The sequence below is a fragment of the Myxine glutinosa genome, chromosome 5 (genome assembly GCF_964187855.1).
Source record: "Myxine glutinosa chromosome 5, kmMyxGlut1.1, whole genome shotgun sequence".
In the NCBI taxonomy this organism is placed as follows: Eukaryota; Metazoa; Chordata; class Myxini; order Myxiniformes; family Myxinidae; genus Myxine; species Myxine glutinosa.
The window spans coordinates 67,081,115-67,098,400 of record NC_136265.1 but is presented as its reverse complement, the minus strand read 5'-3'; the positions used below and the strand labels follow the sequence as shown (position 1 = coordinate 67,098,400).

The window sequence follows — 17,286 nt, the reverse complement described above, 5'->3', positions numbered from 1 at the left end:
GCAGGGAAAATGGCCTTAAAATGCCTGTTGTTGTTGTATTTAAATTTGGTAGTCCATTGTATAATTTAAATAAACATAAATGCAAATTTCGTATGTGGAAAAAGTAAGTTCACCATTGGCTGTAATAGGTGGTATTGCCCCCCTTTGGCAGAAGCAACCTCAAGTAGGCGTTTTGTACAACTGTCTGCCAGTCTCTGACATCGACTGGGAGAAATTTTTGCCCACTCCTCCATGCAGAATTCTTTCAGCTGCGCGATGTTTGAGGGGTTTCTTGCATGTGCAGCTCGTTTCAAATCCCCTCACAACATCTCGATGGGATATAGATCCGGGCTTTGACTTGGCCATTCCAGAACCCTCAATTTCTTTCTTTTCAGCCATTCCTTGGTGGATTTACTGGTATGTTTAGGGTCATTGTCATGTTGCGAGGTCCACCTTCGGTTGAGCGTCAACTTTCTGAGAGATGGCCTCACATTATCCTCAAGCACCCTCTGGTACAATGAAGAAGTCATAGTGGATTCTATGATGGTGAGCTGCCCAGGCCCTGATGCAGAAAAGCTGCCCCAAACCATAATATTTCCACCACCATGCTTTACAGTTGGTATCAGGTTCTTGTGGTCAAATGCTGTCTTTGGTTTTCGCCAAACATGTCTTCTGGTACTGTGGCCAAATAGCTCTACCTTTGACTCATCTGTCCAGAGAACATTGTTCCAGAAGAGCTGGTCTTTGCCGAGGTGGTCATTGGCAAACTTTAGTCTTGCCCTGATGTTCTTTCTGGACAGCAAAGGTTTCCTCCTGGCACACCTCCCATGTAGATCAAATTTGTGCAGCCTCTTTCTAATGGTAGACTCGTGCACTTTGACATCGACAGTGGCAAGAGCCACCTGTAGGTCCCGTGATGACATTCTGGGGTTCTTAGAGACTTCTTTCAGCATCTTGCGGTCTGCTCTCGGGCTGAACTTGCTGGGGCGGCCTGGCCTAAACAAGTTGGCAGTTGTTTGGAATCTTCTCCACTTGGAGATGATCTTCCAGACAGTCGAATGATTGATTTCAAATTGTTTGGAGATCTTTTTAAATTCCTTCCCAGACTCGTAGGCATCTTTCACCTTCTTTCTGAAGGCCTCAGCGAGCTCTTTTGATCGAGGCATGGTGACGCCGCACACTTCAACAACAAAGAGCAAACCAAATTAAATGTCTGAGGTTTAAATAAGACAGGTTTCTCCAAGATCCTCTCTAACGATGTTCTAATCATTTGCACCTGAGCTGGTGCACCTGATTCTAATTTTAGGTATTTGAAGTAGTGATAAATGTCGGGGTGTATTTACGTTTTCTACATGCAAAATTTGCATTGATGTTTATTTAAATTATACAATGGACGACAAAATGTAAATGTTTCATGATATTTGTTATATTATATCACCTTTATCTATCAATATTGTTGAAATGAAGATCAAATAGCTGTATGTTGAAATATGTTTTAAAAGTCAAAACTTTACATGGGGTGTACTTACTTTTTCACGTGACTGTATGTTCAGGATGATGTCATAGGTGCCTCCATTATGACGTCATAATTTAACAAGTCCAAAACCTCATCCGATCAAGATGAAATGCCTTGAGCGTCATCTCGGGATACATTGGTGGAGAAAAATAAATAAAATAATGATGAGGTCATTGGTCATGTGGTTGGGCGGCCATATTTGTTTTCACACAAAATCCTTAAAATAAATAAAAACACGTGTTGGCGAGGGTCTGCAATCTCTTCTTGCTGTTTCTTGTTGAGAGTTGCAATGCTTACCTCTCGGAGGACAATGGATGAGTTCAGGATCAACCATCAGCTTCCTATCAACATTTGTAATAACAAAGTCATGCCGTTGTGTTTTGATGTTATCTCCATCAATGGGATTGCAAGTTTGTAACCGAATGATTTTGTCACAGCCGTCAATAAGTGCATATTCCCCAGAAATATCTTGACAAATATTGTGATGTTTCATCGTGTTGAACGAATTTGGTTTAATATTGAGCTGGGTATTCAAGTTGTTTGACACCCTTAAGGCAAGTAGATAGAGGGTGGGGGGAGGTGGGGGTGGGGGAAAGGAAAGAGAGAGACAGAAAGACAGACAGAGAGACAGAGAGAGAGAGAACAAGCTCCCATACAATGTGCACTCATCAATGTCTGCCAATGGGACAAGCAGAATGTTGTTGTGGTTCAGACCTGTGTCTTGAAAAGTTGATTCATCTCCAAACTCAGACTTCACCTTCACTTTCACAATAAAACCTGAAACAAAAAAATATCTTTAAAACCAAACAACGGTTCGACTGAAACAAAATATTTTTTTATAAAAATGTTGAAAATAAATGAGAAATTATTTCAAACTCGAGAGATTCTCATTGTAGCACAAGCAGTGCTGGATATTACTATATCAAGTCATTTTCAGGATTTTGATAAAAGCATTAATATAATTAAAGAGACTGGTCGACACACGAAAGGCTTACAGTATATCTCTGGATAGCCAATCATTATGTCACGACGCTCTTCCAGGTCAATTTTAAAGGTCTGGTAAAACCATGTCATCACAACTGAGTATATTGTAGTAAATCATCTCCATATTAATAGGCTAATGCCGTCTATCTGTCTGTCCCACCCTGAAACATGGAAACGTTCTTCGGAGAGGGAAAAAAATGATAAAGCAAAGGTTACTTCAAATTAATCCAAAATCGTTTTTTCAAATTAATCCAAATTTTTTGAAAATTCAATTTTTTTTCAAAGAGACAAAACATTGAAGCCAGATGGTGAGGAGGCAACAGGGTGGGTGCTGCAAGGCCGGTGGGAACCCCGGTGGTATCCCAACCTAACTGGAAGGTATTGCAAAATACGTTGAAAAAAGATTATAGGGGAACATGAACTTTAATACATGAACATAAACACAAATCTTTAAAAGAATAAAGATTGTCAACCAAAATAAAAGGCTCAGAAAACAATATTCTAATAAAATGTTGGAAACTTTATTTTGAAATTCGTTTTCAGCTCTCCTGGACTTTAGTCCACTTTAGTTTGTGAGAAACTGCAGTGATCTGAAAAGTATTGGGAGCGACCGGAAGCGAAAGAGAACTGGTCGATCTCATGCTGTCGAAATGGCCATGATGAAGTGGATCAAAGACGTCACAGAGAAGGACGCTCCATTGTCTGGACCTCTTATCTGACAGAAGGCAAATGAGTTCGCAGAGAAGCTGAACAACAAGTTCAAGCCAATGAAGAGGGGGTTCTGTCGGCTTGTTAGAGGAAGACAGCGATGAAGAAGGGGTGCATATTCCAACTGGGATGGAGATGATTGCGGCAGCGCACATTCTGAGGAATGGGATGATGTTCTGAGGCTGCAGTGACACAGCATTTCTGCATCGTATCGAGTCGCAGGTGCAGAGAGTTGCTGCTGATTCACTGAAATAATCTACGATCGACTCATTTTTCAAAGTGTACATGTAATACCTTTTTTTTTTTTCTGTCAATGACCAAACTATGCTCGTTTTGTTCCTTGACCAATAAAATGCTTCATTGTTTGGTTTCCTGATGTTAAAATGACTATTTTTTTCCAGGGATGGGTGATCCCGTGTATAAGAATCACCCGCTTATTCGTGGGTGCCACTTTATTACCATAGTGAACCCTCTTGAAGACGATCAATCAGTCACGGAAACTTTTGGGTCTCACTCTCAGCCATGTTCTCTCTCAGAAAAGCCACATTTCAAAGTTGGCCCCAAAAACCCAACCATGGACTGGCCATTTTCCATCGTGCAAAGTCCTTCCTTGGCACACCTGAGCTCCTATCCACCTACAAGTCTTTCATCCACAGCTTGATGGAGTACTGCCCTCTCCCCTCTGGGCTGGCTCCCCTGCCTCACATCTTGCTCAGCTTGACGCCATGGAAACCAAGGCTTTCAAGTTCATTGGAATTTCAGGCGATGAAGTCTATGGGCCTCTCACTTCGCTATTGCCGACAGGTCGAAGTCTTCCTCTGCCTCATTTCTGGTCTTGCACCCTCTGTCCTCTCCATGCTCTGTCCACCCCATACAGAACCACTGAAATACAGAACCACTGCTCACCTCCACTCTTTTATTCCTCTTTTTTTCACACCTGTGGAACCACCTTCCACACTCTTTTCAATCTCATTTTTCCCACCAGGTCTTCAAGACAGCAGTTCTCCACAATCTCAACTCATCCCCCATCCAAAATCATGATCTTTTCTACCCTAGTTAACCACCTCCGCCACCTCACCCCAATCCTTCCTCCATCCAAATTTCCAGTTTCCCTCCTTAGATTTCCCTTCTGTATCCATCTTGTCCACCTCATGCATCCACTCCTGCTCCCCCCACCCCCTCTTTCACCATTCCACCCCACACCTAATGCTTGTCCAAGTCTCCCTCTATCTTGGTCTTCTATTCTGCTGTTTGTGTTTCACACCTCTTTCTGCAGTTCCTTTTGCATCCTGTTATGTACTGAGTACCAGTATGTATTGAGTACCAGTTCACTGGTAATTCCCTGCTTGTCGTAAAAGGCGACAAACAGGGTTGGCGGCAGGAAGGGCATCCGGCCGTAAAACATTGCTTCAAAAAGGGGACCGAAAAACAACAACAACCACGGTCCCCGAAAAAGGCCAACCCCCACTTGCGGGGAAAAATGGCCTCTAAAGGTGGTTTGTTTTTTTTATGTCCACTCCTGATCCATTCAGTGTATTAGCTCTTCCACGAGCCCCGACCATGTACAGTCACATGAAAAAGTAAGGACACCCCATGTAAAGTTTTGACTTTTTCAACATATTTCAACATACAGCTATTTGATCTTCATTTCAACAATATTGATAGATAAAGGTGATATAATATAACAAATATCATGAAACATTTACATTTCGTGGTCCATTGTATTATTTAAATAAACATAAATGCAAATTTCGCATGTGGAAAAAGTAAGTACACCCTTGGCTCTAATAGGTGGTATTGCCCCCTTTGACAGAAGCAACCTCAAGTAGGCGTTTCTTATAACTGTCTACCAGTCTCTGACATCAACTGGGAGAAATTTTTGCCCACTCCGCCATGCAGAATTCTTTCAGCTGTGCGATGTTTGAGGGGTTTCTTGCATGCACAGCTCGTTTCAAATCCCCCCACAACATCTCGATGGGATTTAGATCTGGGCTTTGACTTGGCCATTCCAGAACCCTCCATTTCTTTCTTTTCAGCCATTCCTTGGTGGATTTACTGGTATGCTTAGGGTCATTGTCATGGTGCAAGGTCCACTTTCGGTTGAGCTTCAACTTTCCGACAGATGGCTTCACATTATCCTCAAGCACCCTCTGGTACAATGACGAATTCATAGTGGATTATATGGTGGTGAGCTGCCCAGGCCCTGATGCAGCAAAGCTGCCCCAAACCATAATATTTCCACCACCATGCTTTACAGTTGGTATCAGGTTCTTGTGGTCAAATGCTGTCTTTGGTTTTCGCCAAACATGTCTTCTGGTACTGCGGCCAAATAGCTCTCCCTTTGACTCATCTGTCTAGAGCACATTGTTCCAGAAGTGCTGGTCTTTGCTTAGGTATTGAATGGCAAACTTTAGTCTTGCCCTGATGTTCTTTCTGGACAGCAAAGGTATCCTCCTGGCACACCTCCCATGCCGATCAAATTTGTGCAGCCTCTTTCTCATGGTAGACTCGTGCACTTCGACATCAACAGTGGCAAGAGCTACCTGTTGGTCCCGTGATGATTTTCTGGGGTTCTTAGAGACTTATTTCAGCATCTTGCTGTCTCCTCTTGGGCTGAACTTGCTGGGGCGGCCTGGCCTGAACTAGTTGGCAGTTGTTTGGAATCTTCTCCACTTGTAGATGATCTTCCGGACAGTCGAATGATTGATTTCAAATTGTTTGCAGATCTTTTTAAATCCCTTCCCAGACTTGTAGGCATATATAACCTTCTTTCTGAAGGCCTCAGAGAGCTATTTTGATCTTGGCATGGTGACGCCACACACTTCAACAACAAACAACAAACCAAACTAAATGTCTGAGGTTTAAATAAGACAGGTTCCTCCAAGATCCTCTCTAACGATGTTCTAATCATTTGCACCTGAGCTGGTGCACCTCATTCTAATTTTAGGTATTTGAAGTCGTGATAAATGTAGGAGTGTATTTACTTTTTCCACATGCGAAATTTGCATTTATGTTTATTTAAATTATACAATGGACTACAAAATGTAAATGTTTCATGATATTTGTTATATTATATCACCTTTATCCATCAATATTGTTGAAATGAAGATCAGATAGCTGTATGTTGAAATATGTTGAAAAAGTCGAAACTTTACATGGGGTGTACTTACTTTTTGACCTGACTGTATCCCCAAAAAAAAAAAAGGATGATGCCATTTAGCAACAACTTCGACGTGTTACAGGTCTGTCAGAGCTTCACGTAGTTGTTGTTATTGCTCTTGTTGTTCTTCTTGACGGGGGTCGATTTTTGAAACGTGTACCCATTGGTCAGCCAGCTGCCGGACCCACACACCTTTGTCACTTGACTCCACCCATCATGGTACCCAGACAAAATAATATGGCCGCGATCTTGGTTTTCTGGTGGGCCGAAGACATCAGGCCTAAAGGTCTCTGCTGATTATACACTGCTCAGGTTTGTTGCAGGAAATTTCCATTGTCTTTGTTGGGGTTGAGTGTCAGTCACGATAAGGAGCCCCCAAAAATCTAATCAATGTCGAATATAAAATATTCGTAAGATTTATGCAAGTCCGTCAGCACGCAAAGTATGCGGCTCCCTAAAAAAATTGCGTTGTGTAATTTTTGAACAGCGCCATGTTTGGGTTAAGCGGTCCGTGACCATGCGACAAATCAGCTCGTTCTGATATAAACCTGGGGGGGCTGACATGGATGAGATGTGTCAAGTTAATCTTTTGTAGCGCTTTAAATGTGTGTTTCCCAATTGCGTTGTTCATCTTTTCAGAGTGCACTATTTTATCCAGTACTGTACAATAAAAAACAATAAAATTTTAATCAACAATTTTTGACTTGCTAAAGGGGCCAGATTGGGAACCTTTTTTTGGCCGTTCAACGATTACCATATTAATCCCTCATATACATTTTCTAAAGTGTATCCAAAAGTGATTTTAAAAGAAACGTTCAGGAAAAAGCTGTTTGTCACATCTGAGCCACGCTTCAATCTACGTTATTCTAAATCTACTTCATTCTAAAATTTTAACACCAAAGCAAACCGAGCATTCATGATTTTTTTTTTTCTGAACATTTAGCTGAAGGTTTCTGAACATTTTAGAAGGAAAGGGTTGCAGCCAGAAGGGGATAAACCATAGAAAAAAGATTCGCTTTCTTTCCATCAAATGCTTTGTCCGAAAATGTTAATATATAGTAAATCTAATCGTAACACTAATCCCTTGGTAGTGACTGTAAAGTTACTGGAGGTTAAAATATATCATCTTCTATATATTAAAGTCGCGGCAGTTTTGTGTCCGTCCATCACACTACGTCATTATGTCTATGATGTCATTACAGCGTACGACACTTTCATTTACTCGTTCACCCGCTCACTACCAGAGCAACAATAGATCATTCCTCCTTGGTGTATATATATTACAGTCGATCTATGGTCAGGTCTCAATAACATTGGGTGTGTGTTCATTTGCCAAGTTTCTTGTGGAGAGATTGCAAAGTGGTTCAAGCATTCGAGCAAGCACTCCATTCAAAACCATGAATAAACGGCTAGCTTGGCAAGTGCTAGCTCGCAGCTTGGTAAATGAGCACACCCCCATCTTCCTCCCTTTCAGTTTTGTGTTAAACAGCAGGAAAAGTGGGTTTTATTGGTCGTTTTCAAAACAAAACCTGAATTGGTGGGTTTCAAAAGGCCACTACGAAAAACGCCACTTTAGCGGCAAGGTCATGTTATATACCCCATTGTGGGGTATATAGATTACAGTAGATCTTCGCTCATCATATTCCCCCTTTCTCCCTCTGACCTGCTGTTCATGTTCCCCCATTCTATTTCTTCCCTGCTGGTCGTGTTTCCCCCTTTGTATCTCTTCCCTGCTGTTCGTCTTCCCCCTTTCTCCCTCTTCTCTGCTGTTCGTGTTCCCCCTTTCTCCATCTTCCCTCATGTTCATCCTCCCCCTTTCTCCATCTTCCCTCCTGTTCGTGTTCACCCTTTCTCCATCTTCCCTCCTGTTCATGTTCCCCCTTTCTCCCTCTTCCCTGCTATTCGTGTTCCCCCTTTCTCCATCTTCCCTCCTGTTCATTTTCCCCCTTTCTGCCTCTTCCCTGTTGTTCGTGTTCCCCCTTTCTCCCTCTTCCCTGCTGTTCGTGTTCCCCCTTTCTCCCTCTTCCCTGCTGTTCGTGTTCCCCCTTTCTCCTGATGTTGCCTTTGTTATGTTGTGTTCTAATCTGTTCTGTGTCGGAGGTCTTCCATAAGCCTCGACCATGTATGACAATGAAAAGTACTTCAACTGCAACGACAACTACAACGACAACTACAACTACAACTTCAACTACAACTTCAACTACAACTACAGCAATGTGCGTTTGTGGTTCAAACCTTCATGTTGAGGGAACGAATCATCGACGAACTCTGACTTCACCTTCACCTTCACCTTCACCTTCACAATAACACCTGAAACAAAAACAATCCATTTAAACGAAACTTTCAGGAACCAGCAGAAGGTGCCGGTGCGGAGAGAACGACACGTACCGGGTCCCGGGTCTTCATCCTCGGGTGGACCGACCCTGGACCCGCGATCTGAGGAAGAATCTCCCGGAACGGAGAGATCTCGGTTCATGGCGCATCGGAGGGGACTGCAGAGTGTAAACACTGTAAAGTGCAGTAAAGTACACGGATTTAAGGTAGTGTGTGGTCGTGTGTTACACTCTGACACACGAGTACAAACCACGTGTTCCGTTAAAAACGAACCACGACCACGTGACGCGTTCCTTCCACAAACAACACGATCTCATTTGCGATTTCCACACCACAGATTCTCCACGTTAATCACGTGATCGATACCAGGTACCCACGATGTCTTGTTTCCCCTTGTAAACATTTTTACATTACCTTTTATCATATTATCTAACTCAATATGTTTTATCCGTTTGTGTTCAATCATTGTCATTCCACAGAATAATTTTTCTCCATGTTCTGTGGTTCGTGTGTTCCGGAGCATTTGTGGGTGATACGATTAAAATGAAGTCTCACTGTTTGTTTCAGTCTCACGTCGGAAACGTCATTTCCTGCATTCTTGGAAGTTTCTTCAGTTCCTTGTGTTCTTCCCTGGCCCAAAAATTCAGCAGATTCGCGACGACTAATGGGTCAAAATGGCGAACTGGTGAGACATGTCCAGATGGAATCCTTAGTTAAAACAAGAATGACCGCACTGTCGTCACAACCTGCGACAAAATCTGGCAACAGGCCGATTGGGAATTAAACATTTAAAATACTCTTAAAATATGAACACGGTAAATGGGAAACACACCTTTAATGCGCCGTTAATAGCCGGCGAAGCCGGTGTTGTCAATAAACGAGTAGTATTATGTTGAAAACCTGATTATGCCTTGGTTAGAGAATCCGAAGCACAGTGGGCGCAGCCATCTTGCGGAGGCGGAAGTATGCATAACAAATTTAAAACGTTCATTAGGAGTTTCTTTCACCCGTCGTCGTTTGATTCACAATCTTATGCACCTCCGATGTATTAATAAAATAATTTAAGACCAACATCGGCCCGCACGGGCCTGGTTATCTTCAACAAAATGCGTCACCAAACACCGGACCCAATGAGAGTCGAGCATTTGCAAAAATATTTCTAAAATGAAAGCGCTCAATGGTGGCCGCCATCGACCGGATGCGGAAGTTTGCATAAAACAATTGCGAAAAAGTTCAATAGGAGTTTGTTTCACCCGTCGTTCTTTGATTCACAATCTAATGAAACCTCTCATTAGTAATTAAAATACGTTAAGACCAACCTCGTTATCTTCAACGAAAATCGTCATCAAACACCAGAACCAATGAGATTCGAGCATTTTGGAAAAAAAATATTTTTTAAAGCTTATTACGCGTTTCGGACGGTGAAAACGGCGTCAAATATTCTAACATTGACGAAGAATTGTTTTTTAGAAATCTCGCGGCCGTATGGGTTAGTTTTTCACGGCCAGAAATACGGTATAAGCGGTTTACATATTTAGTTTAGAAATACGGATAGTTTTTCACGCCCGGAAATATCCGAAGTTGACACGGAATTCACCGAATTAATCACTGCAAGCTAACTTCTTCTGGTGGACGAAGCCGCCGTGCCCGGAGAGTCAGAGAACCAGCCCTGGCGCCTGACAGCGACTGAAGTTAGAAGACTACACACTTACTGTGAAAACGTATGTTAAGCCCAGTTAAAAATAGGCCTAAAGCTAGCACTTCGTATAGTTACTTCCTTAAGCTTCTTGTGACATTTATTGTATGCAGTTATTGCCATTGGGGAGGACTGTCTGCTCTTCTCTTTTACCAAGTCTTACCAGGTACGGTACCTACTACACCTACCTACTACCAACTACCTAACCTACTGATGCCATAGTGATGGGTAAAATAGTGGCAAGAGGCCCTGGCTTCGCCGGCTCATTGTGGCTTTGCAGTCGGTACTAGTAGCCGGCAAAGCCGGTGTTGTCAATGAACGCGTACGTATTATGTTGAAAACCTGATTATGCCTTGACTCGAGAATCCGAAGCGCAGTGGACGCAGCCATCTTGCGGAGGCGGAAGTATGCATAACAAATTTAAAACGTTCATTAGGAGTTTCTTTCACCCGTCATCATTTGATGCACAATGTTATGCACCTCCAATGTATTAATAAAATAATTGAAGACCAACATCGGCCCGCACGGGCCTGGTCATCTTCAACAAAACGCGTCACCAAACACCGGACCCAATGAGAGTTGAGCATTTGCAAAAATATTTCTAAAATGAAATCACTCAATGGAGACCGCCATCGACCGGATGCGGAAGTTTGCATAAAACAATTGCGAAAAGGTTCAATAGGAGTTTGTTTCACCCGTCGTTCTTTGATTCACAATCTAATGAAACCTCTAATTAGTAATTAAAATACGTTAAGACCAACCTCGTTATCTTCAACGAAAATCGTCATCAAACACCAGAACCAATGAGATTCGAGCATTTGAAAAAATATTATTACGCGTTTCGGAGGGTGAAAACGGCGTCAAATATTCTAACATTGACGAAGAATTATTTTTTAGAAATCTCGCGGCCGTACGGGATAGTTTTTCACGGCCAGAAATACGGTATAAGCGGTTTACATATTTAGTTTAGAAATACGCATAGTTTTTCACGGCCGGAAATATCCGAAGTTGAGACGGAATTCACCGAATTAATCACTGCAAGCTAACGTCTTCTGGTGGAGGAAGCTGCCGTGCCCGGTGAGTCAGAGAACCAGCCCTGGCGCCTGACAGCGAATGAAGTTAGAAGACGACACACATACGGTACTGTGAAAACGTATGTTAAGCCCAGTTAAAATTTCTTAAAATAGGCCCTAAGCTAGCACATCGTATAGTTACTTCCTTAAGCTTCTTCTGACATTTATTGTATGCAGGTATTGCCATTGGGGAGGACTCTCTGCTCTTCTCTTTTACCAAGTCTTACCAGGTACGGTACCTACTACACCTACCTACTACCAACTACCTACCTACCTACTACCAACTACCTAACCTACTGATGCCATGGTGATGGGTAAAATAGTGGCAAGAGGTATGCAGGTATTGGGGAGGACTGTCTGCTCTTCTCTTTTACCAAGTCTTACCAGGTACGGTACCTACTACAACTACCTACTACCAACTACCTAACCTACTGATGCCATAGTGATGGGTAAAATAGTGGCAAAAGGATTTGGCTTCACCGGCTCATTGCGGCTTTGCAGTCGGTACTAGCAGCCGACAAAGCCGGTGTTGTGAATAAACGCATACATATTATGTTGAAAACCAGATTATGCTGGATCCCTTGGCTTGAGAATTCCGAAGCTGTGACGCACCAAATCGCTCAATGGAGGCCGCCATCTTGCGGATGCGGAAGTATGCATAACAAATTGAAAAAAGTTCAATCGGAGTTTGTTTCACCTGTCTTTGTTTGATTCACAATCTTATGCACCTCTATTTTGTAATTAAAATACTTTAAGACCAACCTCGGCCCGCACGGGCCTGGTTATCTTCAACGAAAATCGTCACCAAACACCGGAACCAATGAGATTCGAGCATTTGAAAAAATATTTTTTTAAAGCTTATTACGCGTTTCGGAGGGTGAAAACGGCAAATACTGGTGGAGGGTGAAAACGGAAAACGGCAAAAGGAACTGGTGATTTCATTCAAAACAGACAACGTACATGCGAATCCCTAGACGATTGGGCAGATCATTTATTGTGGTACAAAGATGGGAGGTTTGCGAGGCACCCCTTCTTCAAATTTATTGTGCACAACATGATAAATCGTCGTCGCGTCATTGATAGGAGTAAGTTTCTCGTCAATCAAAAACTAGGCGATGACCATTACACTGTGTCTGACTTGAAAAGTCGCCTCGAGAAGGGAGACCATGCCATCGTCAAAAAAATACTACACTTTACTGGTGACATACGTGGCACTCCTCAGTACTGGGCCAGACGCGAAAATGAACTCCGAGCACTGCAAGACTTCCAGATATACAATGGCAAAGGTTTACCAACGTTCTTTGCTACCGGTACTTGTGTGGAATTCCACTGGAAACCTTTTCGTGTATTATTGGAAAAATATTTGCGAAGTATCGGATGTCTCGGCAGTTTAGATCTTGATGACAAAAATGTCTTTTTTTTTGTTGTTTTTTTGTTTTTTTTATACAAGATCGAGGCTCGTGAAAGAGCGAACATTAATCACACAGAAAGACAAACAGACACATAAAACAAATAACATCGGGAGCGGTAGACAAGATGGGGAGAGAGGGGGAAGGACACAAACACAACATTTGAGAGCAGGGACCGAGAGACATGGAGACATCGAGAGATCTGTGGGAGGGAGAGGGCTTTGGGGGGGGAGGCATGTGAAGGGGGGGGGGTGGGAGAGGTATAAACATATGGACACTGCCAGGATTTCCAGGAAAGAAGTTGGAATTTCAAACAAGGTGGATCTGGGGTGAATTAGTGGGGGTAGAAAAGATCAAGGTTATGGATGGGGGAAGATAAGAGATGGTGGTGAACAGCTGTTTTAAAGACCTGGAGGGAGGACAGGGATTGAAGGGAGTGTGGGAGTTTGTTCCACAGGCGGGAGAAAAGAGGAATGAAAGAGTGAAGGTGAGCAGAGAGTCGAGATTTCGGCAGTTTAACCATCAGAGGGTTGCTGGCAGATCTTGTGCGACCTGTAGGAATATTTGGGGGACAGAGCACAGAGAGAGCTGGGGGAGCAAGGCCGGAGAGGAGTCGGTAGAAGACAGAAAGACCACCTACCTGCCTGCGGTGAGTGAGTGAAAGGCCCTCAGAGATAGCTTCATCGCGGGAGATTCCAATGATTTTGAAAGCTTTGGATTCAACAGCGTGAAGCCGAGCCAGGTGTGAGGCAGGAGCACCAGCCCATAGGGGAGAACAGTATTCCATTGAGCTGCGGATGAAAGCCTTGTATGTGGTGAGGAGCTCAGGTGTGCCGAGGAAGGACTTCGCACGACGGAGGATGCCCAGTCGGCGACTGGCTTTGGAGGCCAGCTTGGAAATGTGGTTTTCCCAAGAAAGATCATGGCAGATAGTGAGACCCAAAAGCTTGAGCGACAGAACTTCTTGGAGAGGATTGTTGAGAAAGTAGATGGGAGGGTTGTCCAGTCGATCTTTTCGGAGAGACATAGTAAGAGTGAGATTTGTCAGGATTGAAAGACATGTTCCACTTGTTTGACCAGTCTGTGATTTTGTCCAGGTCTTCAGAGAGTGAGGAGCCTGCAGACTGCCGATCTGAGGGAAGAGGAATGGAGCGGCAGAGAGTGGAGTCATCAGCAAAGAGATACAGAGGATTTTCCAGAGAGTCGGAGAGATCATTGATAAAGACCAGAAAAAGCACAGGGCCCAGCACACTTCCTTGGGGAACTCCAGCCTGAACAGGAAGGGGAGATGAGAGAAATCCATTAAGGGCCACACGTTGACTACGACCAGAGAGGAAGTCCGCAAGCCATGCATGGAGATTTCCATGGACCATAGGAGGAGAGTTTGGTGAGCAGAGCTGGGTGCCAGACCGTATCAAAGGCCCGTGATATGTCAAGGGAGACAGCTCTGATTTCCTGTTTGGCATTGAGGACCTCCATCCATTGTTGAGACAGCAGAAGCAGCATGTCCAGAGTAGAGTGACCTGGTCTGAAACCAAATTGATGATCAGAGATCAAGCCATTGGAGAAGAGGAAAGATTTCATATCCGAAGCAATGATGGATTCCATGACTTTGCTGATAATTGGGAGCAGGCTGATTGGTCTGTAGTTGCAAGGATCTGTTTTTGCACCTTTTTTGTGTAAAGCGGTAATGTTAGCTGATTTCCAGGATGCTGGCAGATGACCTTGAGCAAAAGATAGGGTGAAAAGAACAGAGAGAGGGTGAGATAGAGCGGCAGAGCAGGATTTTAGGACCCGTGGGCTGATGCCGTCTGGTCCAGTTGCAGAATCAGAGTCGAGGTTTGACAAAAACTCCTCCACCTTGTCAGGAGAGAAGGACACAGAGTCCAGGAGCAGTTGGGTTCGACTGGGAAAGGTGGGAACAGAGAGAGATGGGTTTGGGACTAAGGATTTTGAGGCGAACACAGAGTTGAGGCATTCGGCTTTGTCACGTGCGATGTCAACTGTGTGGCCATTTGAGGTAAGGGAGGGATGGAGGGGGAACAAACACCAGAAACGGATTTGACCAGACGCCAACCAGGATTTGGAGGAAGGAGACAGGTTTGAGAGTTCATTCTTGAGTGAGGAGAGATAGTGCTTCCTGGCACTCCTGAGGGTGGACACACACTTGTTCCGAGCTTGGTGGAAGGAACTGAGATTGCCTTCAGTTGGATTAGCCTTCCAAGAGGCAAAGGCAAGTTGTTTCAGGGCAACTGCCTCACCACAAGATTCAGTGTACCATGGACGGGAGGAAGGGTAAGACAATTGAAGGCGAGATGGGATAAATCTGTGCATGAGAGAGATCAGTTTGCTTTGGAAGAATTCCCAGGAAGAATTGATGTCAGAGGCAGTGGAGATGGGAGACCAATCCAGACGATTGATGGCTGCTTGAAGACCATCCCAGTCGGCCTGAGTGAAATGCCAGACTCGTCGACGTTGAGGAGGCTCTCTGAGAATGGCCAGAGAGATGTCCACTTTGACAAGCACATGGTCAGAAGAACCGATTGGAGCAGAAGAAGAGCAGCAGACATTAGCAGGGAAGTTTGTCATAACCAAGTCTAGAAGAGAAGATACTCCATTGGCTGAGATCCGGGTCGGGAAATTGACAGATTGTGTCAATCCCAGTGAGTCACAGAAGTCCTTTGCTGAGGTGCCATGACTGGTGAGAGAGGAACCCACACCCAACCAGGTGGCATGATGACAGTTGAAGTCACCACATATGAGGAAGAGAGAGTTGGGATGAGTGGATAGAAGTTGGTCCATGTTGTCAGACAGTGAAATGCAGATGGAGTCATCACTGTTTGGGGGACGGTACAGAACACATATGAACAAAAGGTGGGAGCGGAGAGGAAGCCGTAACCAGAGGTACTCCTGTGGGTGAGGAGGAAAGAGGGCAGTGCAAGGAGAGTGAGGAAGAGAGTTTTTGACAAAGATAGCCACCCCACCACCAGGCCGAGGCTCAGGTCTATCATACCGGAGGAGGGAGTAACCAGGAAGAGATATTAAGGAATCAGAGACATCTTGAAGGAGGAAAGTCTCTGTTAAGCAGATCAAGTCTGGATTGTCAGAAGCAACCTGTATGGAGAGATCAGTCAGGTTTGAGCGAAGGCCCCGGATGTTTGAGGTCCATACCGTTAATGAAGAGAGAGGGGGAGCATCGGGTACAGGACAGGGGAGGGGAGGAGTCGGGTAAGATGAAGGATGAGAGGGGGAGGTAGGGAGAGCAGTTGATAGTGTGTCAGATGTTGCAGAAGAGTTCCAAGAAAGGGAAGGATGAGGAGGATGAAAGGTTTGATGGTGAAGGGATGAGGCACAGTGAGGGGTTGTTTGAGGGGGGGCAGAGGAAAGTAGAAGGTTTGGGGGGGTGGAGGTATGAGATAGAAGGGAGACGAAGTGGGGAGGAGGCAGCTTGGAGGAGGAGGGGGGAGGAGGAAGAATTGGAGAGGAATGGTATGGGGGGAGAATTGAATGGGAGGGATTGGGGGGGAGTTTTGAAGGGGAGGAGTGAGGGGGGAGTTTAGGAGGGGAGGGGCAAGGGGGGGATTTGGAGGGGAGGGGCAAGGGGGGAGTTTAGGAGGGGAAGGGCAAGGGGGGAGATCAGGAGTGGAGGGGCAAGGGGGGAGTTTAAGAGTGGAGGGGCAAGGGAGTAGTTTAGGAGTGTAGGTGCAAGGGGGGGGGGGATTTGGATGGGAGGGGCAAGAGGGGAGTTTAGAAAGTGGATGATAAATGAAAGATGAACATTGATAACAAATTGGGTTTGTTGTGATTTTCAAGTTAGCAATCCGATTCAGAACGATGGAGGAGGGATGGAATGAATGTGAATTTAGACCATGTAGTGAGGGAGACGTATAAGATATTGAATTTCTTTTTTTTGAAGTGGAATGAGTTGGAGAGGAAATTGAGAAAAGCCTTTTAAATAGGAAGAAAAACAGCGTGTTGTAATATACCACTGAATAAAACACAGAAGGAGAAAGGTTAAACATATTTAAATAATATTTAAACAGAACTGTGAACAATCTTATATGCACAAAAATACCAACGGGGGGAGAGCCGAGAGGGACCACCATGAGTCACGTGCACAGGGCAAACGGTGGATGGCAAGGAGATAATGGGGGCGGGGCGAACAGCACACCTGGACAGAAAATACAGGATGAGACAACAGTTCACGTGGAGAAAAGAAAAGAAATGTTTTTGTTTTTTTGGGGGGGGGGGGTGGGGATTTAGAACGTTAGACAGAGTATTATTTTGGGGTAGAAGGGAAAAAACCAAGAGCCAAGCAAAACACGCTTAAGTTAACAAAACACCGACAGGGGTACAACTACAAGGCCACACACGAGGAGCAGAACACGATTAATTAATTACGAGTTACAGGAAATTCAAACCAAAAC

The 17,286-nt window shown here is 44.3% G+C and overlaps 1 protein-coding gene across 1 annotated transcript in view; it reads right to left on the bottom strand.

Moving 5' to 3' along the window:
* Positions 1 to 17,286, bottom strand: part of LOC144892114 (uncharacterized) — a 141,183-nt gene that overhangs the window by 23,291 nt on the left and 100,606 nt on the right. The window contains exons 5-7 of the mRNA XM_078777330.1: positions 8,583 to 8,657; positions 2,210 to 2,272; positions 1,793 to 1,963 (exon numbers count right to left, since the gene is read on the bottom strand). Of these exons, the coding sequence (XP_078633456.1) occupies positions 1,793 to 1,963; positions 2,210 to 2,272; positions 8,583 to 8,657 (309 nt within the window). The remainder of the gene's footprint in view (positions 1 to 1,792; positions 1,964 to 2,209; positions 2,273 to 8,582; positions 8,658 to 17,286) is intronic.